General features: G+C 56.9%; 2 protein-coding genes across 4 annotated transcripts; one reads left to right on the forward strand and one right to left on the reverse strand.

Moving 5' to 3' along the window:
- The first annotated feature begins 452 nt into the window (after positions 1-452).
- Positions 453-9,376, forward strand: ZNF629 (zinc finger protein 629). Of its 2 annotated transcripts, none has more exons than XM_036074273.2 (3): positions 453-645; positions 3,227-3,334; positions 3,490-9,376. In XM_036074273.2, the coding sequence occupies exons 2-3, from the start codon at positions 3,262-3,264 to the stop codon at positions 6,021-6,023; spliced, it is 2,607 nt and encodes an 868-aa protein (XP_035930166.1). In that variant the 5' UTR covers positions 453-645; positions 3,227-3,261; the 3' UTR covers positions 6,024-9,376. The 2 variants fall into 2 exon arrangements, with proteins under 2 accessions (XP_035930166.1, XP_035930167.1); XM_036074274.2 differs by lacking the exon at positions 453-645 and adding an exon at positions 1,223-1,350.
- A 3,186-nt stretch (positions 9,377-12,562) lies between these two features.
- Positions 12,563-24,647, reverse strand: RNF40 (ring finger protein 40). 2 transcript variants are annotated; one of them, XM_036074272.2, is made up of 20 exons: positions 24,503-24,647; positions 24,190-24,393; positions 23,603-23,770; positions 23,327-23,468; positions 22,385-22,591; positions 21,717-21,838; positions 21,469-21,615; positions 21,301-21,375; positions 20,264-20,383; positions 19,988-20,167; positions 19,668-19,803; positions 18,686-18,807; positions 18,175-18,602; positions 17,971-18,088; positions 17,703-17,852; positions 17,323-17,535; positions 17,117-17,242; positions 15,985-16,125; positions 15,773-15,874; positions 12,563-13,840 (listed from the first exon to the last, which is right to left on the reverse strand). In XM_036074272.2, the coding sequence occupies exons 2-20, from the start codon at positions 24,319-24,321 to the stop codon at positions 13,664-13,666; spliced, it is 3,006 nt and encodes a 1,001-aa protein (XP_035930165.1). In that variant the 5' UTR covers positions 24,322-24,393; positions 24,503-24,647; the 3' UTR covers positions 12,563-13,663. The 2 variants fall into 2 exon arrangements, with proteins under 2 accessions (XP_035930165.1, XP_035930164.1); XM_036074271.2 differs by having other exon boundaries at positions 24,465-24,531.
- Between the last annotated feature and the right edge of the window lie 219 nt (positions 24,648-24,866).

The following is a 24,866-nucleotide window of genomic DNA, read 5'->3' on the forward strand; positions in this document are numbered from 1 at the left end:
CGAGCTACAAATCCATCCTGGCTGCACTGGTCCCCTCAGCCCAAACTCTGGCTGCCAGGACTTAGTACTTCATTTAAGCCATTCTCAGTCTGTAGGATGTTCCCTCTCAGCACCTGCCCAGCCAGTCCCCGCTCCCACCCCACAACCCAGGCATCTGAGCCCCATCCCTGGGTCTGAGTCCCAACAAAGGCAGGCCCCAGGGGACGAGCAGCCACCAAATCCGAGATCGGGCTTGCCGCTGGCAGAGCCCCTTTGAGATGGAGAGTGGCCAGCAATCCAGAGACCCCCCACTGGCATCTGGGCTTCCCCCCGAGGACCCGCTCCCGTGGGAGACCGACAGAGGGGCGTCTCGGCCACCTCCCCGCTCCCCGTCCTCTTTTTTTTCCCAGGCTGCGGGAGGCAAAGGGTTAAATCCCATAGAGCTGATGCTCTGACTCCAGGCTAGAGGGGCCCGGGAAGCTGGGGTCACTTCCTGCTCCGTCCCAGTCACCCTGAACTGGTCCCCGGGTCCTCAGCCTGGGATCACCCCTTGAGAAGGACCCCAGAGTCCTCGGCGTCCAGCCCGCCCCCCGAGGCAGGGCATTCAAGGGGTTAAGTCCCCTGGGGCTGGATTCTGCCTTCCGGCCTTCCCCAGACCCCAGAGCCGTGAGTTGGGGACGCCTGGGTTCCTGGGGGGTGGCCCGGAGGCCCCGGGACGGCCGCCGGGAACAATGGGGCGCGGGAGGCGGGGGCGCGCGGGGCTGCGCCCCCTCCCCGCCCCGGGCGCCGGTGGGGTGGGGGCCGGGCAGGGGCCGCGAGGGGCCGAGGATTCTGGGAAGAGCGCGAGGGTCTGGCTGTGGGGGAGGGGAGGGAGGGCGTGAGCATTCTGGGAAGAGGGAATTGGGCGGCCGGCGGGGCCGGGCCGCCGCGGAGCGCCGGAATCCTGGGGGCCCTGCGGGCGGGGGAGGCCGAGATGCGGGGCTCCGGCCCGGGAGCCGGAAGAGGGTCGCGGGGACCGGCCCGAGCAGAAGTCCAGGGTCTGCGCCGGTGCGGGCGTGGGGGGCGGCGGGGGGGGAACGGGGCCCGGGCGGCTGCATTCTCGCAGCTGCCTCCATGTCAGGGTCACCCTGGGCCGCTCTCCACACCTCTCTGCGAGGCAGCCTCCTCCTTCTGTCCTTCCCTCCCTCCTTCCCTCCGCGGTGGGGCCGGCCCGAGGTCCAAGGCGGGTGCCCCGGGGCGCGTGCCTGGGTGGGCTCCCAGCACTTCTTGCCTCCCTCGGTGCTCCCACTTTCCTACTCCATGGCGGCCTTGACTTTAACCCTTTCCCTTCTGCTCGGGACCGCTGAGCTTGAATTTCTCGGGACAGTCAAGGTACATAAGCTCTTACCTGTCCTAGGCAAGCCCAGCAGGCCTTTCAGAATAGGCAGCCCCCAGCGCGGCGGAGGCCCCTGCTCCCACCGCTCCAAGGACACTTACAGATGGGGGAGGGGGCATTTCATGGCCTAAAGAGCTGCAGAGATGAAGAAATTAATTTACTTCCCAAAATCCAACTCCCGTCTCTCCTACCGCTATTTGGCAGGGTTCAGCTCGCTCCTGCTTCACTTCGGTTGCCTTCCAGCTGCCTCCTCGTGAGTCTTGGCCATGTCTTCCTGCACCACTGCCCCCCATACACACAGTGCCCCTCCCACACAGCCGCTCGAAGCCCGGACCCTCCCCAGGGACTCTGTTAAGGCTCTAAACATCGTGGAAACCTAGAATTTAGCTCCTGAGACCTTATTCCCTCAAGCTGGAATCCTATCACCCGTTTTGGAGTGATAGCTAGCTGTAGCTAAGTTTTACCAGGAGGCCACTCTGAACGCCTGCTCCTTTGGTGCCAGCCCCTTACAAACTGACCTTTAAAGGCATTAGACCAGATAGGTTTTCCAGGAACAAGGGGCATCTCACTCATTCACCTTCATTCATTCCACAAAATGTGTAAGGCACCTCTTATGTGTCAGGCACCGTCCTAGGCATGGGATATGGCAACAAGAAAACAACAAATGAAATAGAAGAAGGGGTGCCAGGATGGGAGTGTTAATGGGGGGCTTCAGCGGGGAGTACTGTTTTGAGGTCATCCGCGCATACTGTCAGGCCTAGTCACTGGATGCAACAAGCCAAGGAAAGCGGATGGTCCTGGGGATTTCTCCGCCTCGTGGCCAGCAGGTTCTGTCTGAGCTTTCCTCATCACCCGTCTCCTGCCAGCCGTCCACATTTAGGAGTTTCACGTGACTCCCAAGGTCATCTCCCTTGCAGAGGCTGGGGCGAGCCAGACCCAGAACCTTGCATTTCTGGTCTTAGCTCTGCCACTTCCCAGCCTGTGACCTTGGAGAAATCTCCCTGGGTGTTGATTTCCTGATCTGTAAAATGGACAGCCTGACTCCTGGGTCCCCTCGCAGGCCTGTGGGGAGGATCCGGAGAGATAAGGAGGACAGCATGAGCACCGAGCACCAAGTCAGCGGCTGGGCGGTCTCCACACACTTTCCCCTTCTCCCTCTTCCTTTTCCTTCCCCTCTCAAGGTCGTCTCTGTAGAAGCCTCCCATGGCTTCAAACTGCCCCCACCCCACCCCCACACCTCTGGCTTGAACTTCTTTCTGTGCTTGGATAACGGGAAAATGCCCCAGTCCTTTTGGAGGGCCCCCATCCCCTCAGGGAAATCTGATTGCTTTCATGCTTTCTTTTTTTCTTTTTCCTTTCTCTCTCTCTCTCTCTTTTTTTTTTTTTTTTTTAACTCTTCAAGTGTTCCAGGCACTGTCAGTTCTCTGGGCTCATAAGGAAAGTTTATTGGTCCCAATTAGCAGCCCCATTAAGGAGGAAAATTAGAGTCTTAATGAGCTTCCTCTGATTAGCAAAATAACAGGTTTCCCAGCCTCTGGGCATCAGAGGGGTGGGGTGAGAGCCTCCTTCCCCTGTGGGTGTCAGATACTTCTCTAGCCCCCAGTCTGGGTTCAAATGGTTATGACTGATGAGCTTTTAATTACACACTTAAATTCACCTACTGGCTTAGTTGTGATCTTAAGATCTGGAACAGGAATCAGGCCTGCAGGGGTAGGGGGGTCACGGTGAGAACTGATGCCCAGAAAAATGGGGAGGTGGGAAACTGAAGTTCACATGAGGCGGAATAAGGCAGGTGAAGGAGTGGGGGCTTGGGGAGTAAAGAAAGGCAGATCAGCTCCCATTGTGTGTTCCTCTCTTCTCCCTCTCCGCCAGGGTCCCTGGAACACTGGGCAGTCCTGAGCTCTGGGATGGAGCCTGAGTCGGCGCTGTGGGGCCCTGATCTGCAGGGTCCTGAACAGAGCCCCAACGATGCTCACAGAGGTGAGGGGCACAAGAAGGGACTGCAGTCCTGACAAGACAGTGGCCCCAGTTCAGGGAGGGGCCCAGACTCTGGGGGACACCCAGGGGAGGGAAGAGAGACCCAACCCCGTGTTCTGAAAGGAGATGGGGGCTGGAGACTCCCTTTCTCTCTGTAGGTGCCGAGAGTGGGAATGAAGAGGAGAGCCCTCAGCAGGAAAGTTCTGGGGAGGAGATCATCTTGGGAGATCCAGCTCCGAGTCCAGAATTCAAGGACCCATCAGAGATGCCCCTGGAGAGACCCTCCCAGGATCCCTCAGTCCCCCAGGACTCCCCAACCCCAATGGGTCACCCCAACCCCTTGGACCACCAGGCCCCTCTGGATCCCCCCGCCCCCGAGGTAGTCCCTACCCCGTCTGACTGGACCAAGGCCTGTGAGGCCAGCTGGCAGTGGGGGACTCTGACCCCGTGGAACAGCCCCCCGGTGGTGCCGGCCAACGAGCCCAGCCTGCGGGAGCTGGTGCAGGGCCGCCCTTCCGGGGCCGAGAAGCCCTACATCTGCAACGAGTGCGGCAAGAGCTTCAGCCAGTGGTCCAAGCTGCTGCGGCACCAGCGCATCCACACGGGCGAGCGGCCCAACACCTGCTCCGAGTGCGGCAAGAGCTTCACGCAGAGCTCGCACCTGGTGCAGCACCAGCGCACGCACACGGGCGAGAAGCCCTACAAGTGCCCCGACTGCGGCAAGTGCTTCAGCTGGAGCTCCAACCTGGTGCAGCACCAGCGCACGCACACGGGCGAGAAGCCGTACAAGTGCACCGAGTGCGAGAAGGCCTTCACGCAGAGCACCAACCTCATCAAGCACCAGCGCTCGCACACGGGCGAGAAGCCCTACAAGTGCGGCGAGTGCCGGCGGGCCTTCTACCGCAGCTCGGACCTCATCCAGCACCAGGCCACGCACACGGGCGAGAAGCCCTACAAGTGCGCCGAGTGCGGCAAGCGCTTCGGCCAGAACCACAACCTCCTCAAGCACCAGAAGATCCACGCCGGCGAGAAGCCGTACCGCTGCACCGAGTGCGGCAAGAGCTTCATCCAGAGCTCGGAGCTGACCCAGCACCAGCGCACGCACACCGGCGAGAAGCCCTACGAGTGCCTGGAGTGCGGCAAGAGCTTCGGCCACAGCTCCACCCTCATCAAACACCAGCGGACTCACCTGCGCGAGGACCCCTTCAAGTGCCCGGTGTGCGGCAAGACGTTCACGCTGAGCGCCACGCTGCTGCGGCACCAGCGCACGCACACGGGCGAGCGGCCCTACAAGTGCCCCGAGTGCGGCAAGAGCTTCAGCGTCAGCTCCAACCTCATCAACCACCAGCGCATCCACCGCGGCGAGCGGCCCTACATCTGCGCCGACTGCGGCAAGAGCTTCATCATGAGCTCCACCCTCATCCGCCACCAGCGCATCCACACGGGCGAGAAGCCCTACAAGTGCTCCGACTGCGGCAAGAGCTTCATCCGCAGCTCCCACCTCATCCAGCACCGGCGCACGCACACGGGCGAGAAGCCCTACAAGTGCCCCGAGTGCGGCAAGAGCTTCAGCCAGAGCTCCAACCTCATCACCCACGTGCGCACCCACATGGACGAGAACCTGTTCGTGTGCTCCGACTGCGGGAAGGCCTTCCTGGAGGCGCACGAGCTGGAGCAGCATCGGGTGGTCCACGAAAGGGGCAAGACCCCAGCCCGCAGAGCTCAGGGCGACAGCCTGCTGGGGCTGGGCGACTCCGCCCTGCTGACGCCACCCCCGGGAGCCAAACCACACAAGTGTCTTGTCTGCGGAAAGGGCTTCAATGACGAGGGCATTTTCATGCAGCATCAGCGGATCCATATCGGCGAAAACCCCTACAAAAACGCAGACGGCCTCATCGCTCACCCGGCCCCCAAGGCGCCTCAGTTCCGACCCCCCAGGCTCCCTTTCGGAGGCAATTCGTACCCAGGGGCTGCGGAGGGCAGAGCTGAACCCCCGGGACAGCCCTTTAAAATGCCCGAGGGGCAGGAGAGCTTCAGCCAAAGGCTGGGCCTGCTCTCTTCCAAGTCCTACATTTGTTCCCACTGTGGAGAAAGTTTTCTGGATCGCGCTGTGCTCCTCCAACATCAGCTCACCCACGGCAATGAAAAGCCCTTTCTCTTCCCTGACTATAGGATTGGTCTAGGGGAAGGTGCCGGGCCCAGTCCCTTCCTAAGTGGGAAGCCCTTTAAATGCCCTGAATGCAAAAAAAGCTTTAGCCTCAGCTCTGAGCTGCTGCTGCACCAGAAAGTCCATGCAGCTGGGAAACCCCAGAAGAGTCCGGAGCTGGGGAAGAGCTCCTCAGTCCTCCTGGAGCACCTCAGGAGCCCCCTGGGGGCCAGGCCCTACAGCTGCTCAGATTGTGGGGCCTCCTTTCTCGATCGCCTGGCACTCGCCCGGCACCAGGAGACCCACACCCAAGAAAAGTCCCCCACCCCTGAGGAACCCCCTGCAGAGCCAGCCACCCTGTCCACAAGCCAGGAAGGGGAGGGAGAGGCCCCCACCCCCACGGGGGGCAGCAGCCACGGGGACGGGGAGAACCCCAAGACCCTCTTGGAAGAAAAGCCCTATTTGTGCCCTGAGTGTGGAGACGGCTTCACGGAAGTCGCAGCCCTCCTCCTCCATAGGAGCTGCCACCCAGGGGTCACCTTGTGAAATGGGTCTGGAGACCAGGGGCCTCTCTCTCCTGAGAGGAACACTGGAGCTCCCCAAAAATCATGTGGGGAAAGGAGGAGAACCCTATCAGGTTGTAGAGAAGCGGAGGATAAAGAACCCTGGGTAAAAATAGTGCTTTTACATCAGTGATGAGAAACCCTATAAAATTGTTGGTGGGAACCACTTAATAAGGCAGTAGAGAAAAACTGTTGGGTTAGAAACCCTATAAATATGTAGGAAAAAAAAAAAAGTCCTTTAAGTCTGTAGCAGAAAAACCCTATAAACCATAGTGGATAAAAGCCCTATTAATTGTAGGAAGAGGTCCCAATACGTCTCTAGACAACCCTATAAAACTGTATCAAAATCCTTGTGAAACTATAGGGTCGGGGAAGTGCAGGGAATCCAATGGCATTGACTCGAGAGGAGTGACCCTCAGAAGGTGTAGAAGAGCCTTCCATGAACTTGTTCCGCAGTGTTCTCTCCCCCTGGAGTTCAGAGGGAGCCTCTCTCCCAGAAGCTTTGGACAATGACACTGAGGAAAATGCTCAGCTGGGGACTAGTGTGGGGAGAGGTGAAAAATAAGTGATGAGGAGCCCCCAGGCCCACAGAGAAGAAACGACCTAGGGAACTAGGAAGAGAAAGTTCAGCTTGCTGCCCTGGGGGTTCCTTGGGGGATGAGGCCGATCTTAGGTGATTGCGTGTTAGAGGAAGAGGCCCACGGAATTCCTTAGGAGGAAGAACCCAAAAATGGGGAAGGAAAAAGAAAAAGCAATGTCGAGCCTTTTTAAAGGCTGAAGTTTGGGGTGCATAGAAACTTTTAAAGAATACTGGGGAACCATCACAAAAAAATTAGGGGGCAGGGAGGGATTTCTGTTAGAGTGCTTTGAGGAAAGCAAACCAAGGTGAAGCCGTGTCCAGATGGAACCCAGCAAACTCGGGGCTGCCCAGTCCTCCCCGTTTCCGGGAGCTTGTTAAGCTGCAAGTGCAAGCAGATCCCAGCTCAGGCCGTCAGGGCTCCCCCCAGCCAGGCAGGATGGGGGACTTCTATTCTGAGAGGCCTCCAGGGCTGCAGGGTCCCTCCTGCCCATTCTCAGGTCTCACTGTCAGGAGGTGTCTCCTGCAATCTAACTGCCACCAGTCTTGCTGCCGTGGCAGCTCACCTCCTCGAATTCTGTCCTCAGTGGAGAGGGGTAACCGCTGCTAGTCGACCTCCAAAGAATAAAGCCCTTCAGAGACTCAAGGCCTGTGTGTGGTTAAATCCTCCCTAGACTTCTCTTCTCCAAGTCAACGAGAGCCACGTGTGGGTTCTCTGTGGCAACGAGGGACAGCAAGTCGACAGAATAGAGCGCTCTGATTAGCCAGCAACCTGCTTTTCAACCTCACTCTTTCATCTGAGCTGTTAGCCAGGCTGCTGGCGGGCTGAGCCAGCCGGCACGTAGTGGGGGGCGTCCAGACACCCCACAGACTGGGCCATGGGTCCCTGAAGAGCATCTGGAGGCCTGGCCACCTTCCTCACCCTGGTACTTGGAGCGCTCCGAGGTGGTGATGACCCAGCCCGATCATGGCCTTGGGAGGGCACAGATCCCACCCACTTGGCTCCTCTCCTCCTTAGCCAGAAACCTTCAGAGAGCAATGGAAATATGAGAAACCCATTCCCCTGCCAGGCCCATCTCCTGTCCTCACACACCACATGGTAACACTCTTTCATTAACCCAGCCAAACCTGCTAACATGACTGGGTGTGTGTGGCGGGGGGAGAGAGACTGCTGCCCTAGGAAATGGTTGAGTGGACACTCTCACAACATCTGTAACAAGAACCCCACCCCCTAACCCGGGAGACCCTTAAAGAAGGAGAGGACTCCGTCCAGTGCTGGGTCCAAAGGAAGTGCCCATGGACCGCACGCACCGGTTGTGCACCGTGGTCCTCGAGTCTGAGAACTGAGATGCCGGGTGAAGGGGCCCTTCAGGAGTCGCACCCCTGGAGAGGGCGACCCAGATTCCTCAGAGCTGTGGAAGAGACCTCTAATTCCATGATTTGAAAGCTGAAAGCCCTTCACCTTTCATCTCTCCTGCCCCCAAAGGGATGACCTTAAATTCAAAGGATCAAAATCTAGAACACTGTAGGAGGAAAAGCCCAGGCCTGCTGGGGAGAAGGAAAAGGCAGGCCTTGGCTAATTGTGGGGAGACCCTCGTCATCATCTGCATAAAAGCCCCAGCCCACCCAAGTGCCCGGTCAGAAAGCACTACTGAGAGGGGAGAAGGAGCCTGCCTGCCGGATCTCTACTGACAGAAGCGTCAACAGAGGGAGTGTCCCTAGGAGACTGAGGAAGAGGAGACAATCCTCCACGTCAAAGCAGATTTTTTCTAAGATGGTAGTAGAAAGAAACCAGTTGTAGAGACAAACCCCTTGTAAAGCTAGAAACAGCTCCCCTCGGAAACAGGTCAGAGGAATCTGTCTTCAGAAGAGTCCCAGAGAGCAGCCTTTGGGGCTCTGGGGCCAGTCCAGGGCGGGGGGGGAGGTGGTCAGTGTGGTCAAAGGCCAGCCGTCGGCCTATTGAGGACTAGGGTGTAGCATATGTAGTAGGATGCTCGCATGTGTAGGGATGGGTGAGGGCCAGCAGTCTTGGCTCCGGTACTGAATGGATGATGTGGACATGCTTAGTCGGGGTCTGGGGTTTCGTAGCAGGAAAGGGGCAGAATCGGAGACCTTTGGGGCGTGACCTGTTCTCTCTTGCCCACCTCCCCAAACTTCTTTACCCAGGTGCTTCCCTCCCAGAGTGAGCTACATCTTGGGAGGTACTAAGCAGGGATCTGGCTTGGGGAGGTGGCACTGTCCAGAGTCCCTCTGACCAGATTAGGCAAAGGCCCAGGGGATGGTCATGGCACGTGCCCACCAGAACTTAGTCCAGAAGGCACAGTGTAGCCAAACCCTCTTGTCCAGCTCCACGCAGGCCTGACTTCAGAAGTGCCCTGGTGGAGGAGCTCAACAGACCGGTCACAGGGTCATCGGTGAAAGCAGAGGGGAGAGTAGACACTGATCTGAGCTTAGGGTGCAACTTGAAACCTCTATGGCTCTGGAGGTCACATGGGAACTCGACAGAGCTGGGCATGAATCCTGAATGGTGGGGAAACTTGAAACCATCACAACCAAGAGGTGGGATTCCATGACACCCACTCCTGAGGTGAGCAGCCCCCAGACTCCTTTGCCCCCATTAGGGAAGCCCCACTCAACCTGACTTGTCCCCGTGGAGTGAAGAGAGGCCCCACTTTTGAGTGTTGTGTGTCAATAACAGTGTTGTGTCACCGGTGGTCATGTTGATTAGTTGAAGAGAATAAAGGGAATAAGATTTCCCAGATGTTTTCTGTCTTCTCTTTCAAGCCTGGAGCAAGCTGAAGGAGCTTGTCCTCTCCCAGAGCCAGGGTCTGTGTGTCACCTCCAAAGCTCAGCCGGGCCCAGGCTCCCCTTGTACTCTTCGCTCAGATGCCCTCAAATCCCCGAACAGTGCTTGCGGGTAGGAGCCCGAGGGTTTATGGATTGTTAAAATCCACGTCCTTCAGAGAAAGGGGGAGAAACGTGCTGAGATGGTGGCAGAGCCAAGGTCTTAACTGGTGCCTGGCTTTTGCCACCAGCATGACCTGCTGACTCCTGGGTGGCTGCCCGGTGATTCTGGCGCTGGCTGGCTCCGGTCCAGCCGTGCGGCCCTAGGGAGGCCTCTCTGACCACCCCACAACTGCACTCTCCCCAGGCTGCCACAAGGGAAAGCTCCGAAGATCTAGTTCCAAAAGCTGGTGGCACCTCCCCTGGTTCATGTGGGGCCCAGTCAGCCCACCGCTGGTAGAGCCTCCTAGACCCTGAGGAAACATGGGTGGAGATCTCACCGCAGGAGGCAGCCCATAAGCCTTCACTGTGTGGAGAGGCTCGGAGAAGGGAAGCCACTTGCACAAGATCCACAGGAAGGCAGTGAGGGGAACCAGAACGGCCGGGAGCAGGCTCTGCACCCAGCCAAACCTCTCCTCCCCCAGCACTGGGCCTGCCTGGGCCTGCCCTGGGCTCCACACTGTCTGGCCAGGCAGGGCTGCTCTTGCTGAATCCTCAGTGCCAGGCTTGCCTCAGTGCCATCTCCTGGGCCTAGGCCTGGCGATGGCCCCCTGAACAGCCACTTGAGATCCACACTTGCTCTAACCTGTAGCCTGCCTCTGTCCCGGCCAGGAAGCTTTCTCTCCCCTCTCTCTGTGCCTCCCTGGCCTAGACTCCCAGGGCAGGCTCGTTGTCTCTCCCTCCCCTTCCCCATCTGGAAAGCAGGGAGTGGGGTGAGGGGTAAGGGAGAAGGGACTTGCCTTTCCCGGGGAGGTGAGCAGCGAAGGCTATCCTGCCTTCTGTGTCCGCTGTCCTGGTCCCAGCGCAGGAGTCTTCAGTGAAGTGAGGGGACTTCAGGGAAAGAACAGGCACTGGAGCACAGTGATTGGTTCAGGGAGTTAGCAGAAAAGGCTGTGGACCCAGACGTGGTCCCTGCCACAGCAGAGGGTCAGGAAACTGGCCGGAGGAAGTGACCGGAGGCAGAGGGCAGGAGCCAGGAATGGGGTGGGGGATACAAAGTACATAACATTACACGGGGTGGGCAGCAGAGCACTGAGCAGAGACTGAGGTCAGGTAAAGAACAGAAGCCGAAGTGTGGGGCATCTTGTCTGAGGAACCTGGGGGTAGAGCACCACCGGGAGGAGAGTGACGACCTTGCGCCCCCCCCTCCCCCGCCATGGTGGTGTTTTTGTAGGTCTGGAACTCAGGAAGGAGAACTGGACTAGAGAATTGGATCTTAGCAGCTTAGCTGTAGCCAAAGCCATGAATAAGGACACAGGGAGAGTAGTGGAAAAGAAAGGAGAGAGTGTAGCTTAGGGTTGGAGGAACAGGGCCAGCAGAATATAGTATGAGAACAATCAGGAGAGTGTAGCACCATAGTCCAAGGAAGTTTTAAAGAGAGTGGTCAATGTCAAATGCTCCACTGGACTCTGTGGCCAACCACACAGTAGCCCTAGTTCTGGCTAAAACAGGCACCTTCACCATGAGGCCGACATCTGCTCACCCCCAAGGCCAGCTAAGGTCAGGGCTGGTCCAGGAGGAACTTTGGCCTGCCCATCCTAGGGGCCCAGGGTATCACAGCCACTGAGGCCACTTGGGGCTACTGGGGGTTGTCAGGGGTCAAACCTCCTGAGTGAAGGGACCTGACCAGCCCCTAAGGCACAGCCTCCCAGAAATTCTGGCATCTGTATCCCCTGCCCTTGAGCTTGAGAAAGTGGTTTGATTGCCTTCTAGACACGAGTTTTTACTTCTTTGGCTACGGAGACTGGCCAAACAGAGACGTCTGGGGAGGCGATGTGTAGTTACTAATATTTACTGAAAGAGCCCGTGTGGAGAAGACTGCTGAGAAAGAGGATAGTGCTCACTGAAGATTGGCTGACCCTGACCACTCCGGGCGCAGCCCTCCTCTCAGAGCATGCCCACGTCTCTATGATGCAATATGCTGCGTTTTTCCCAGCCTGGCGTCCGCTGCCCTTGGGTGGCAGAGTCTTCCTCGACGGCCCGATGCCATCGCCCGCCGCGGCCCGAGTCTCGGTGAGCGTGCCCACCGCGGCCAGCCCAGCGCCGGAAGTCCCCGTGGCCCGCGTCTCCGTCTCCACTCCGACCTGGTCCAGCCGCTGCAACCCCGCCGAAACCCTGGACGCCAGGTGGGGCCCGAAGGCAGACAAGGCCGCGAGCCCCCGCGAAGAAGCGACCGTCGAAAAGGCCGCGGGGCCCTGCGAAGGCGCGACTGCTGCCAAACCTGCGGCCGCCACAACCATGCGTCCGACTCCGGCCCCTAGCCCGGTCAGTACCGGCCCCGGCGCGAGCCCCGTCACCGCCGCAGCGAAGGCTCCGCCCGCGGACCCGATAGCAAATTGAACCCACAGACACCACTCGACACGCGGTTCCCGAGAACACAGTTGCAATGAAAGAAGTCACCCGCTGCGCTGCTCTAATCTGTCCGCCCGCGGGGGGACGGGCGGGTGAAGCCGGTGGGAAGGGACAGTCCGCAGATTGGGTCCAGACCTGCCTTTGGCCGTCACAACCCGGGAACCAGCCGACCCCACCGAGGACCTTGTTGCCAGGGGCTAACAAAGGACTACATTTCCCGGAACCCAACGCGAGGCTCCCAGCATCCCTGCGGCCAATGACTGCGAGGGGCGTGGTGAGCCCGCGCGGAGGGGGCCGGCAGGGCTGCCGGGCTCCGGGGAGGGTCAGCCGGACCGGGTGGGAGCAGGAGGGGCAGGCTGGCGACGGTGGACGAAGGATGCTTTCTCCCTGCAGACATGCTCCACCCACGAGCACAGTCTGGGATCCGAGACGGCAGTTAGATCCAAATGTAACTAGATGCTGGGGGTGGGAAGGGTGAGGTTTCTGCGCGGGCCCTTGGGGGTTCACATGCCAGCCAGGGCAGCGACGGGAGAAGTGTAGCAGCTAAAATCTGGGACCACGTTTAGGGCAGGAAGCCTGGCTACTCGGAGTGTAGGCTGAGGGTTGGACGTTTATTCGTAACAATTAACAGCCTATACAAGACATCTCTAGAGCAGGGCCTATGGGTCTGAATGGACCCTTGCACCTGTCAGCAGCTCCACCTTCCAGACCCCTGCCTGCGGCCTTCACAACCCATGGGAGTTTGCTTGGGCAGGCAGCACAGGAAGCATCTTGGGGACAGGCTCAGTCACAGGGTGTTAGATGAAGCTCCTCTACCTGGAATGATTGGAAGTTGGCCCAGCCGCTAGTCTGTCCCTTCCCCTCCTGGGAAATTCCGCCTCCACTGCAGTTAAGGCCATCAGGATGAAAGCAGGGTCTGGGCTGGGGACCCAGTGGAGTCTTGGGAAGCATGAGGTGGGGGGTGGAGGGTGGGGTAAATGGGCTTGGGAAAGAAATAGAGATGGAGGTGGGGAGGCTGATTAGAATAGAGACTGATGATCTTGGTTCAGCACTCCTGAGATGAGGGCAAGGTGACTGCAGCAGCCAAAGTTTCCCAGAAGAGGACGACAGTGCCCCCCACCCAGGGGGTACCTCCTTCAGCCCTTGGCATAAGAACCAGACCAAAGAGCCCAGGGAACTCCACAGGAGGGAAGCCCCACCCAAGCTTGGAGAGTCTCCCTGGGCCCCAGAGTTAAGGGGCTGGGGAAACTGGCCCACCCTTGGTCCTCACTTGTGGGTAAGCAGGTAGTGAATGAACCTCCTCTTGGGTAGGAGGTCACAGCCTGGGGGATTTCACCCTTTGGACTAGGATGGGCCCATGGAGACAGCTGCCTAGGAGTCAGCCTGTGGCGAAGGGTTAGGGCCAGCTTCCAGGAAGCTCAGCTGAGTGCTCCGCTCAGAGCAGACCCTTCCTGCAGGGCAGGTGCCCCTTAGGCTACAGCTCTGACTGCGGGGGGGGAAAGATGGAACTAAGCTTGACGGATCTCACCCCCACTAGCACGCACTGGGACCCCCAAACCAACTAGGTGGACAGGGGCTGGGCCCACAGGGTCTGGAATGGAGGGTAGGGGCCACTGAACATGGGGTAAGGAGGGACTGGAGGCACAGCCCCCAGGGTCCGTGGGTGTTCCAAAGTCCCCTGAGTTACGGGTTCAGCTGATGTAGACGCGATGGAAGTCGTGGGCACCAAAGGCCGCGTTGCACTTGGGGCACTTCCTCTGGCGGGCCTCATAGCGGCCCCGCACACACTCGAAGCAGAAAACGTGGAAGCACTTGGTAAGGACTGCATCCTTCTTGCGGGTGTTACAGCAGGGGCAGGTCAACCGCGCCTGGGCCGGGCAAAGGCATCAGCTTGGGCACAGTCCTGATGGCACCCAGACCCCGAGCTGACAGTAGGAGGTGGTCCAGGCTAAGCCCACCACATAGCAGAATCCATCTAACTCTCCCCGGAACCCTGAGAGGTGGGGCAGAGCACTCTCTGGATAAGGAAACTAAGGCTCAGAGGCCGAGCAAGGTCTCAAAACTAGAAAGTAGCAGAGTCTGAATTCTACCCTGCTCAGTGGTGGCCAGCAGGCAACATGTCCCCTCCCCTCTCAAAGCTGACAACCCACAGGCTCAGCCCGGGCTCCTCTGCCCTGGGGCTTGATCTCACCCCGCTGGCCTTCTCTGGCAAAACCCCAATCCTGGCTGGAGCTCACTGTCTACCTTCTCTTCATCTGCACCTAAGTCACAGATGGGCATAGCAGTGCCACTAGAAATCTGCCGTCTCTACCCTCAACTGGGCCCACCCCTGGTGCCATCCAGAGATCCGGCTGGGTCCCTGGACTCACTCTTCTCTATGAAGGTTTTACAAATCTCTCCTATCCTGAAACCTCCCACCGGCCACCAGATCTCACCTCCAACTCCAGGAGTTCCCTCAACTCCAAATTCCCCAACATTCTTCCTCTGCCCTGCTTGAAATCCCAGCCCAGCCTACTGCCCCAGCGTCACCTCTTCCCTAGCTCTCAAACCACACCCATCCAAGTCCATCTCTTCTGGAAAAGTGTTCCTCTCCCTCCCCACGGCTGCCCCCCAGCTGCCTCTGCTCCTTCAAGGCCAAACCACAGGCTTCTCCTCCTCTGCCTATCATTTATGCTTTGAGGTTCCTAAAGGAAAAGAATGACCTGTCCCCATGCTACAAACCCTCCCTGCGTGACCACAGTTGTATGCAGCTCCCACTGCTGCCTCTACTCACAATCTCCCAAACCCCTGTTGTCCACACAGTCCCTCTGCTTCAAGTGCCTTCCCAGCCAGCCTCCCACAGGTACCTCATTTTCAATATCCTGGAGACACAACACTGTCCACCAAAATCTGCTTCTCCACAGTCTTCCTAATCCCATTATGTGCCACTTGTCATCCCTCGCTTCTCAAATCAGGAATGCAAGCATTCTCGTTACCTCCTCTCCCTCACTCCATCACTGAGTCCAAGCACTTCTGCCTCCTGAGTATCTCCTGACCTCCTCTACTTGTCACTAACACCCCATGCTAGCTCCCTGTCCATTTTTGCCTCAATGACTCCAATAGCCTAACAGATTTCTCTGCCTGTAGTCTTCACCTCCTCTGTACCAAATCTAACAGCAAATCAGACCACATCACTCTCTGGTTTAAAACCCTTTGATGTCTCCATACTGCCTACGGGATAAGCCAACATCTCCTCACCACACCCTTCAGGATCTGACACTGTCCAAGGCCTCCAACCTTCCTGCTCCCCACAAAACCCACATTCTGTCTTCCAACTACAGTGCCCAGCAATCTGTCCTCCAGCACACCACTCTCCATGAAGGGCCTCTACCTCTGCCTTTCCCGTTGCTGGAACCCTCTCATCCTCATTCCTCACAGCCAACCCTCATTCTTCAGATTTTCCTTGGATGACACTCCTTCCAGAAAGCCTACTAGCCCCCAGAGCTGCCATGCGCCCCTGGCTTCTGCTATCGCAATGCTCATCACTCAGAATTTCTTGGCTTCCTCCTCTAACAGATGGTCAGTTTCAAGAGATCTAAGACTAAGGCTAGTTCCTAGCCCTCCCACACCCAGCCAGGCACTGTGCCTGGCACAAGTACGTGTACGATACTTGGTTAGTTATTCGATTCTCTACAACCAAGGTTCTGCCCACTTTTTGCTACTTATTTCTGGGGTCCCCAGACTATCCACTACAGCTCTCACCAACTCCCCATCTAAGATTTCCTGGGTGGATGGGGCACAACTCAGCCCCACAGCCCCACCTTGTACTCCTTGATCTCCTCCTGGAGGATTTCATCGGCATCTGCATAAACCTCCACCTTCCTCTGCTTCTCCAGCTTGCGCCGCAGCCGTGAGATGTCCTCCTGGAGCAGGAGAAGGGCTAGGCTAAGCGCAAGGGTTCTCCTCTTGAACCACCCGCCCCGAGGCCACACCAGTGACCCTGAGCCACACTGCCCCTGCCCCACGCACACACCTGAGCTCTCTTGAGGTTGAAGCTCTCTTTCTCGCGAGCAGCCCGGCTCTCTGCCAGGCAAGGCTGGATCTCTCGCAGTCGCGTCTGCACGTGCTCCAGCTGCACCTTTAGATCCTCGGCCAGCTGGGCCGCTTCCACAGCCTGAGGTAGGTGGGACAGGAAAGGGCGGGGGGGACCGTTCACCTGAGCTTGGGGAGTCAGGCGTGTGGAGCCATGGTCCACAGAAGCCTGTGTCAAACGTTCCAGTGACTCTTGCTCTTGGGACCAAGTCCAGTATCTTCACTGGAGTTAGTCCTGCCTCCTGACTTCTCCACCTTCACCTCCTCCTGGTCTCCACAGTTCCTGACACACTCACTTCTTCACCTGCATAACGCTCTCTCCTATCTTTCAGCCTCCACGGGGCTCTTCTCTCTGCTCCCCTCAACTCCCACAACACACTTATTTCTTTCCAGTGGCCCCCTCAGGCCCCAGCTTACATTCAGCTCCCGAGACAGGCTCCCCTATTTTTCTTTCACAAGACTTACTGGGATCTGCAGTAGCATATTTTACCTGTGGGATTATTGGCTGGTTATCTGCCCCTCAAGACTGGAGGTTCCCACTTCTGGTAGGACCCTCTTGTTCCAGGTTCTCCCCAGCACTCAGTGCCAGGGGTTCATAGCAAGGGCATGAATAACACTGCCTTAATTAATGAATTAAATGGGGAAAAAAAAAAGCCAAACAGGGGAAAGAAAACGAAAACCAACATTGATCTTAAGCCTCTGCCATGACCTAGACGTTCCTGAGGTTTAATACAACTATGTGACAGGGACCAGCATCCCTATTTCACAGCTAACCAAGAGAGTGGATTCTGGAGCCAAGGAGATCAGCCCCAATTCCTGGTCCAATCTTTCTTGAGCAAGTCAGCTGCCTGCCCTAAGCCTCAATTTCCTCACTGAGAAAAGGAGATAATAACAAACACCATCTCACAACTGTTATGAGACCAAAATGCAATCCAGCACGGACAAGGCTCAGCACAGGAACTAGAACACAGTAAGCTTTCAAGACGTGAGCTGGGCTGGGAGAGGAGGCACAGGAGGGCTTCAGCTGTGAGCCACCATCCTAGGTTGCTTTCTCCCCTCGGGCCTGGCCTCACCTTCCTCTTGTTGAGCTCCAGGGCCTGGCTGCGCAGCGTCAGCTCCTTCTCCACACCCCCAAGGCTGCCCTGCAAGGCCCGCTCTTTCTCCTCCAGCTTCTGCACGGTCAGCAGCTGGGCATCCACCTGAGGTCAGGGGTGGTGAGTCAGTGTTGGGGAGCCTCTGGCCCCTCTAGCTCCACCCTGAAAGCCCAGGGTAGCCATACCTGGGACTTCAGGCCCAGAACTTGCTCGCCCAGCTCATCCTTCTCCTCCCGCAGCAGCTTGTGTATCTGGTTGGCCTTGATCCGCTCGGACATCAGCTTGAAGTTGGCATCATCCTTTTCCCGTAACTGCTGTAGCAGCCGCCCGTTTTGCTCCTGCATGTCTTCAAAAGCCTGACCGGTTACATCCATCTCTGACAACAGAGCCTCCTCTTCCTGTGGTAAACGGGCAGAGATGAGATGGAACATGGGAGATGATTGTGGGGAAACCACAGGAAAACAGGGCTGAACAGAGTGGTCCTGGACCATCTGCTAGAAGCACTCAACAGGGAGTTAAGGGAATCCCAACATTCAGAAGCAAGGGGACCACAAGGGGGTCGCACCTGCTTGGTAGCACCCAACTTGCGCTGCAGGTGCTCGATCTGCTCCTCCGCCTGGCGAATGCGCCGCAGGGCGTCCTCATCCGCAATTTTTTTGCTCTCCCTTCTGTCCCTTTCCTCCAATTCCCGAATACGGCTCCGTAGTTCATCAACCTACAGCCACCAGAGTGTTAGCTCTTGTCACTGCTTCCCGTTGACCTAGGGCTCTGCTCTGGTCAGAACTCCCCAGGGCAGCCTCTGTGCGTGCCCCACAGGCCCTACCTGTCCTCACCTCAGCCTTGGCCTTGCGTTCAGCTGCCATGAGCTGCACCTTATCCCGCTGTTCCTTGGGTGCTGACTTGTACATGTCCAACAGCAGCTTCATCTCCTTCTGGCTCTCCTGGGCCTTCCTGGGGAAACACAGGAGGAAGGCTTAGTGAATGGTGATGGAGGCTACTTTGATAGGGGTGGGAGGGAAACAGGAATAGGGCCTCACTTGAGCTCTGCTCGGAGACCTTTGAGGAGTTCTGACTCCTTCCTCTTGGCCTCCTCCACCTTGGCCTTCTCCCGATCAGCCCTTGAGAGAGCCGAGGCCACAGATGGGGGTCCCAGGCCAGGCCCTTCCCGCTCTCGAAGCTCCCGCTTGGGCCTGGCCTCAGGTTCTCGGCCCCGGGAGGAGGGGCCCTGGGACCCAGGAGTTATGGCCTGGGCATCTTCCTCAGAGGGGACCAGCTCCTCCTTCTTCACTGAGGAGGTAGTAGTGGTGGCGCCAGGCACTGAAGCCATCTCCTTTCTGCTGTCGGGGGCAGTGACAGGGCCTGGCCCACCCTCTTCTTTCCCTGGGGCTGGGGCACTGAGGCCAGAGTCTTCTGGGTGGCCCAGGTTGGGGATGGAGTGGGTTGAGCCGCTGGCCTGGGCCCGGAGCTGCAAAGACAGAGAACAGGGCTGAGATGAGACAGTGCTCACCCGGGTCCAGCCAAGGCTTTTCCCAGGCAGCCCACTCTCACCTTGCCAATCTCCGCCTGCACTTCCCGCAGCTTCCGCTTGTACCGCTGGGCATCCCCCTTTAGCTGGTGGTTGTGGTTTTGGAGGCTGCTGATCAGGTGGCGCATCTCACGGTTGATGGGCCCTGGGAGAGGGTTGGGAAGGAGTTAGACCGGCTTCTGCATGAAGGGCCCAACCCCTCAGTGGGGGAAGAAGGGAAGCCACAGCCGTCACTCCCATTGTGGAGGAGAAGGAAACTGAGGCCATACATACAGTGTGATCTCATCAAAGTAATAACCCAGGCTTGAAGAAATCTCACCCAAAACTAACTTGACACTGCCTATTTATTTCTGTTAATGTAAATTTTTCTAATATTTCCAAATTTCCTTTAAAGGAACACATAATTGTAATATTCACCAAAATAAATTAGTCCACTTCTTTTGTATTTTTAAACAAATGTCACCTTCTGAGTTTCACCTCTCTAGCCTTCCCATCCAAAATCACAACCCCTTTCTCCCAACACTTCCTATCTTTCTTCCCTGCTTTGTTTTTCTTGACATATTTGCCACTACCTAACATACGTGGTCTGTTTTTCGCTTTGTTGCCTCCCTTTACTACAATACTGCTCCACAGTAGCAGGGATCGTCTGTGTTTTGTTCACGGACATAATCCCAAAGCCTAGAAAAGAGCCCGGCTCATAGGTCCTATTCAAAAAACTTTGTGAAATGAACGACTACCTCTAAGAGAAAGACACCGTAAGGCCAGAGAACCACGGACCGGGCCAAGAGCTCACGTTCTGGCTGCGCCTGCTCGGTCAGCCACCTCGGCTGGTTGTGACCCTTACCATGCCTTTGAGTCAGGTGGTATGATCCCTGTTTTGGCCAGGGAGAGGAGGCTCTGCAAAAGGAAGGGGCTCAACCCCTCGCATCTGGATAAGCAGCAGCCCCACACCAGGGACCAGCAATCCCAGAAAGGGCCCCACCCCACCCTGTCCTCACCACATACCCGCCTGCTCGTTGGCCGCCAGGTTCTGCTCAAACTCGATGCGCAGCATCTCGTACTCCTTGCGTACCTGGGCCAGTGTGTCCTCCAGCTGGATAACCTCTGTGCGCAGCTTCTTCTGCAGCCCCAGCTCATCACTCTGTAGGTTGAGGCGTTAAGGACCCACACAACCCCTCAGCCCCCTGGCAAACTCCTCTCCTCTTCCGCCCCACCTCAGGCCTCTGTGGCTTAGGAAGAATTTATTCCCAAGGGACCCTTGGCAGCACACAGGGCCTGCGAAGGCCAGCAACACCTTGACCCTGAAGTCTGTTCCAGGGCCATACCTCCATGTGCTCAATGTGTCTTAGGTGGGAATTCTTGGTAGCCAGCAGCAGCCCCCGGGCCTCATCAAGCTGGGTCTTCACTTGCAGAGACTCGTTGTAGAGCAGCGAGAACTGGGCCTGCAGCATTCGGTACTCCCCCGTTTCCCTCACCACCTCCTCGGGAAGGCTCCGCAGGGCCACCTAGGACCAGGGTGCCCAAAAACGATCAGCAAGAGGATTCAGGACCCAGCCGCTACCTTGCAGGTTCAGGCCCTCCCAGTCCTAAATAGAGCCCACCTTGAGGCGCTCATTGGTCCGCACAGCCCCCTGAAGTTCGGCCTGCAGCTTCTCCAGCTCTGCCATACGGCTGTTGGCCAATTCCTGGTTTTCCTCCAACTCTGCATTCAGCATCTCAAACTGTGGAATGGGAGGGGCTGTGGGAGGCAGGGCCAGGCCAGGATGCCTGCTTCCCTCACATCCCCACCACATGTGAGCAATGATGGATTCTGAAGCCCCACGGACAAGCCAAACCCAAGCACTTTCCTAAGGGCTCCCAGGTAAGTGGGAGAAAATACTGCATGGTCAGTGCTGGGAACCAAGGCTCATAACTGACAGGGAATCAGGGTAGCCTTCTTGAAAGACCTGAAAAGGAACCTGAAATAAGGAATTAACAGGGAACAACAAACCTTACAGCATCAAAAAAATGTGCAATGAATAAGAAGTGAGAGAGCCCTCTGTGAGACACCTCCTTCAGCCAGCCAGCAAAGAATGCCAGTCAGCTCCAATATACTTTCATTTGCCTCTCTCTGTTTTTTTTTTCTAAGATTTATTTTCATGTGTGAGAGAGCGCACGTGTGCACGAGTGAGGGAGGGGTGGGGTAGAGGGAGAAGCAGGCTCCCCGATGGGCAGGGAGCTCAACATGGGGCTCCATCCCAGGACCCTGGGAGCATGACCCGAGCCAAAGGCAGACGCTTAGCCAACTGAGCCACCCAGGCGCCCCCATTTGTTTCTTTTCTATGCTTTTCCTTTGGGGCACCTGTAACCACCTGATGAACTATCTTACTTCTTGTTTGTTCCCCCAACCAGAACCTGAGCTCCATGAAACCTTTGCTTTTTATCTCTTGTCCTCTGATGCCTACTTCCAAGCACCATGCTTAGTACTTAATGTTAACAATTACTTATTAAATATATAAATGAATAAAACAGAGCACCATGAATGACAGGGAAGGGATTCAGACCATGCAGATGGTCTGTCCTTAATTCTGAGGAGATTTTCATGGGTGGGGCAGAGAAAAGGTTACAGGAAGGATTGGGAAAAATGGTGCCTACTCACTTTCTGCATGCTGAGTGTGATCTGGCCCCCCTGGAAGCCGGAGGAGCTCCCAGACACATAGTAGCCAGAGTTGAGCTGTGGAGAGACAGACCGATGGGGGTGGAGGAGAGAAGCTAGGGCTCCACGTACCCAGCCATGGCTCCATCTGACCCAGTACCCAAGCCCCACCTGCTCCAAGGCCTCTGCCAGGTGCTTATTGAGCTTCTGCTCACGCTTGCGCAGCTTCTCAATGTCCCACTGCAGGTCCTCCACCGTCGTCTCCATCTCCAGCACCTTGGTCTCTGCTGATGTCACTTTATCCTGGAGCTCAGAGTACTGGGGACAATGATAGGGTCAGATGCTTAGAGGAGGGGACTTGGCTCCCTGAGAGCCTTGGTGCACGTCTAACCCAAACCCTGCCCTGGTTTTAATCCCACCTCCAACGAGATGCGATGGTGCTTCTCTTGTAGCTGAGTGGCCAAGTCCTGCAGCCGCCGGTTCTCACGACCCAACTCCCGGGTGCGTGCCCGAGCCACCTCACCGGGGGGCTCACTGTCCCCTGAGAAGGCAGGGCTCGGGTAAGAGCCAAGTCCAGGGCAATGGGGCAAAGTACTAACTCATTCTGGAGTCTGCTATGTGCCCAGTGTGATCCACCAGCTGTCTTGCCAATTTCTCATGACAAAGCCAGGAGTCTGTATCTCCACTGCACAAAGGAGGAAACCAGCTCAGAGAGGAGAGCCATCTGCCCAGAATGACAGGATTAGGGCTGGGGGAAGCCTGTCAGCCTGTCAGCCTGCAAAGCCTGGGCCCTTGCTACTGTGCCTTGTGGGTCAGCAACTGCAACCAAAATCTGTGCAAAGTGTTCTAAAGGTCTCCAGCTGGAAGGCAGTAGCCCCATAAGCATCAACTCCTCCCACCCAGCTCTCTAGAGCTCAACCCCATGAACCAAAGGCAGAGCCCCATCTACAACCTACCCCTTTCCCTGAGAAAGTGGCTGATTTATTCCTTGGAGAATTATGGCTGCCTCTGCGCTCGGGCATTGAGGGGATACAAGCAAGACACAAATGGGGACAGACACCTCTGCGGCGGGACACAAAGAACTAACCTCGGCTGTATACTCGCTGACAGAGTTCCTCCACCCGGCGCTGTAGGCGGTCTGAGGCCTCTACGACACGGGACACGGCTGCCTTGGAGAACTCCATTCGGCCCTGGAGCTGCAGCTCCACCTCCTCACTACTGCTGGCGCCCAGTGCTACCACAAAAGCCAAGGCTGGCTCACTGAGGGGGGGCCGCAGCTGCACTGGCAGGGGCTCTGTGAGGGAGGGACAGACCCTCATGAAGATCTCAGGAGGAGAACAGCAGCAGTCACCACCACTCCACAGCAACTTCCAGACTGAGCCCTTCGGTACTCTATGGCTCACTGAATCAGCACAAGCAATGCCCATCATTAAAGTGAAACTACGGAGGCTCAGGGAGCTAAAGTAATTTCAAGGCCACAGAGCTTCCAAATCATTCCTCAGGGAAGCCTTCTCCGCCTTCGCAATCTATATTAGAACCACACACGAGTGCACATACACTAATTCCCTTTCAAGGGCCCCTCTTCTTTTTACTTATGGTTTAAAATCACTTCCTCCCTGATGGCAGAGGCAGTATTTCTTTTCGCTTATCTTTGTCTCTTCCGAGGTTGTAACAGTACTAACTACACAGCTAACACTTGATATTAATACTTTTTTGAACTAAATGAGGGTCAAACATGACGTGCACTACAAACCAAGTCACTCAGATCCCAAAGCCTGGGGCCTGGGTTCTTACCCGCTGCATTTTGCTGTCCAAACAGAAAGTCAAGTGTGTGTGTGTGTGTGTGTGAGTGAGAGAGAGAGAGAGAGAGAGAGAGAGAGAGAGAGAAGGGTGGTGGGGGAATTCAGAAGAGGGAGAGAGAGAGAAGGGTGGTGGGGGAATTCAGAAGACTAATATGAAAGTTCCCTCCTCTCCAGGACCGTTCCCAGGACTTAATTAAGCTCCCCAGATCCTAGGGCTTTGGCCCTACCCCTCAGCTCCGATGTCCCTGGCTCTGTGAGAGGGGTCTCATCACGTGTCGGCCCCTCCTGGGTCCCAGGCGCCTCTGTCCCTGAAGACAGCTCCCCCTGGCTCTCATGGTGTCGGAGAAGGGCTTCCACAGTTTCATCCAGCTGAAGGGAGAAAGCACCAAAAATGTTATGAATCCCTCAGGTGCTTCCCAGCATGATACTCCTTTCCCAGCAGAGTAGTCTGAGGATTGGCAGCTGGATCAAGGCCAGGTCTTGGAAAGCAGAGGGGCATCCACCTGGGCCCAGTAGCGATTGACAATGAGGAGTGTGGCATCATCTGTGGCCTGCCGCTTCTCCAGCTTCTCAATTCGTTCTCGGAGTTCATCTTCACAAGCCTGTCGCTGTTCCAACCGCTCTGCCAGTTTCTTGTTCTTGAACTGCAGAACCTTCAGGTCCATCTCCTCCTACCAAGGAAAACAAAGGGGACGAGGAGAGGGTCAAGCAGGGCCCAAGAAACCAATCACAGAGAGAGACAAAATAGAGCAACTGGAACGGAGAAGACAGTATCTCCAGACTAACCACTAACAAAATTTAAAGAGATTCAGACACCCACAGAGAAAGCATCTTAATTGTGAGGAGAGTTCTGCTTCTGCCTCTTTCTAATTCTCAAGTCTTTGACAAGTCACACGCCCTCTGGGAATCTGGTTCCCTATCTGTAAAAAGAAGGCAGACGTCATGTCCTCGGTTTCCTTCAACAGAGTGTTCTGTAAAGTGGATCCTGCTAAGCTTGGGGGAACTGCGAGTAAAGGTTCTAGACGATTTGGGCGGAGAACAGAGATGGGAGTCCGGCAAGTTGTGAGGACTGGGGCAGGAGCCCACGAACCGTGGAAGAGATGCCCCCAAGACGAATGGGCTCTATAAGCGTGGTCGTGGTCTTCTCCTCGCGGCTCAGCTTCTTCTCTGGGGGCCCTGAGCCACCGTCGCCGGCGGCGCGTTTGTTGCCGGGTCCAGACATGGCCGCGGCTGCGAGGAGCGGCGCAGGGTCTCCCGAGAGACGTCAGGCAGGCGTAAGCGGCACTTCCGTCACCTGCAGAAGACAGAGAGCAGAGATGTGGATGTGGCCAGCGCTCCGCAGCCCCAAGCCTTCCCCGCACACACCTGCTGGATTCCTACCCCGCCTGCCCCTGGCCCCTCACCGGCAGCAGGCTCAGCCTAGCGCCATCTTGGACTTCACCGGACGTCCAGCCCAGAGCGCAAGCGCCGCAGGCAATGCCGGATATGGCGAAATTTCATTTCCTGTTTCTATTGGTCGCGCTTTGTCCCGCCTCTCGGGCCCCGTTTGGTTTCTTCCTGAACACCATCTCTTTCTCTCGGTGATTGGCCAGCAGACAGTTCCCGTGGCAACTGACACCACACTCACATCCTCCAGCCCTGAGGGAATCGCCTGCCTCCTGTTAGCCACTTTGAAACGACGGCACGGGGGCGGTACTTGAAGCTTATTGCGCATGCGCATTCTCTTCTCACTGATTGGCGAGCGTCCTACACTTGTTCCCTCCCTCC

The sequence above is a fragment of the Halichoerus grypus genome, chromosome 6 (genome assembly GCF_964656455.1).
Source record: "Halichoerus grypus chromosome 6, mHalGry1.hap1.1, whole genome shotgun sequence".
Lineage (NCBI taxonomy): Eukaryota > Metazoa > Chordata > Mammalia > Carnivora > Phocidae > Halichoerus > Halichoerus grypus.

Coding starts and splice junctions, on each gene's coding strand:
- RNF40 (XM_036074272.2), bottom strand. CDS start 24,321: ATGTCTGGACCCGGCAACAAACGCGCCGCCGGCGACGGTGGCTCAGGG. Junction 18,603..18,685: donor TGCAGGCGGAGATTGGCAAG/GTGAGAGTGGGC, acceptor CTGTCTTTGCAG/CTCCGGGCCCAGGCCAGCGG. Junction 17,536..17,702: donor AGTTGGGTGCTACCAAGCAG/GTGCGACCCCCT, acceptor CGTTTACCACAG/GAAGAGGAGGCTCTGTTGTC.
- ZNF629 (XM_036074273.2), top strand. CDS start 3,262: ATGGAGCCTGAGTCGGCGCTGTGGGGCCCTGATCTGCAGGGTCCTGAA. Junction 3,335..3,489: donor CCCCAACGATGCTCACAGAG/GTGAGGGGCACA, acceptor TTCTCTCTGTAG/GTGCCGAGAGTGGGAATGAA.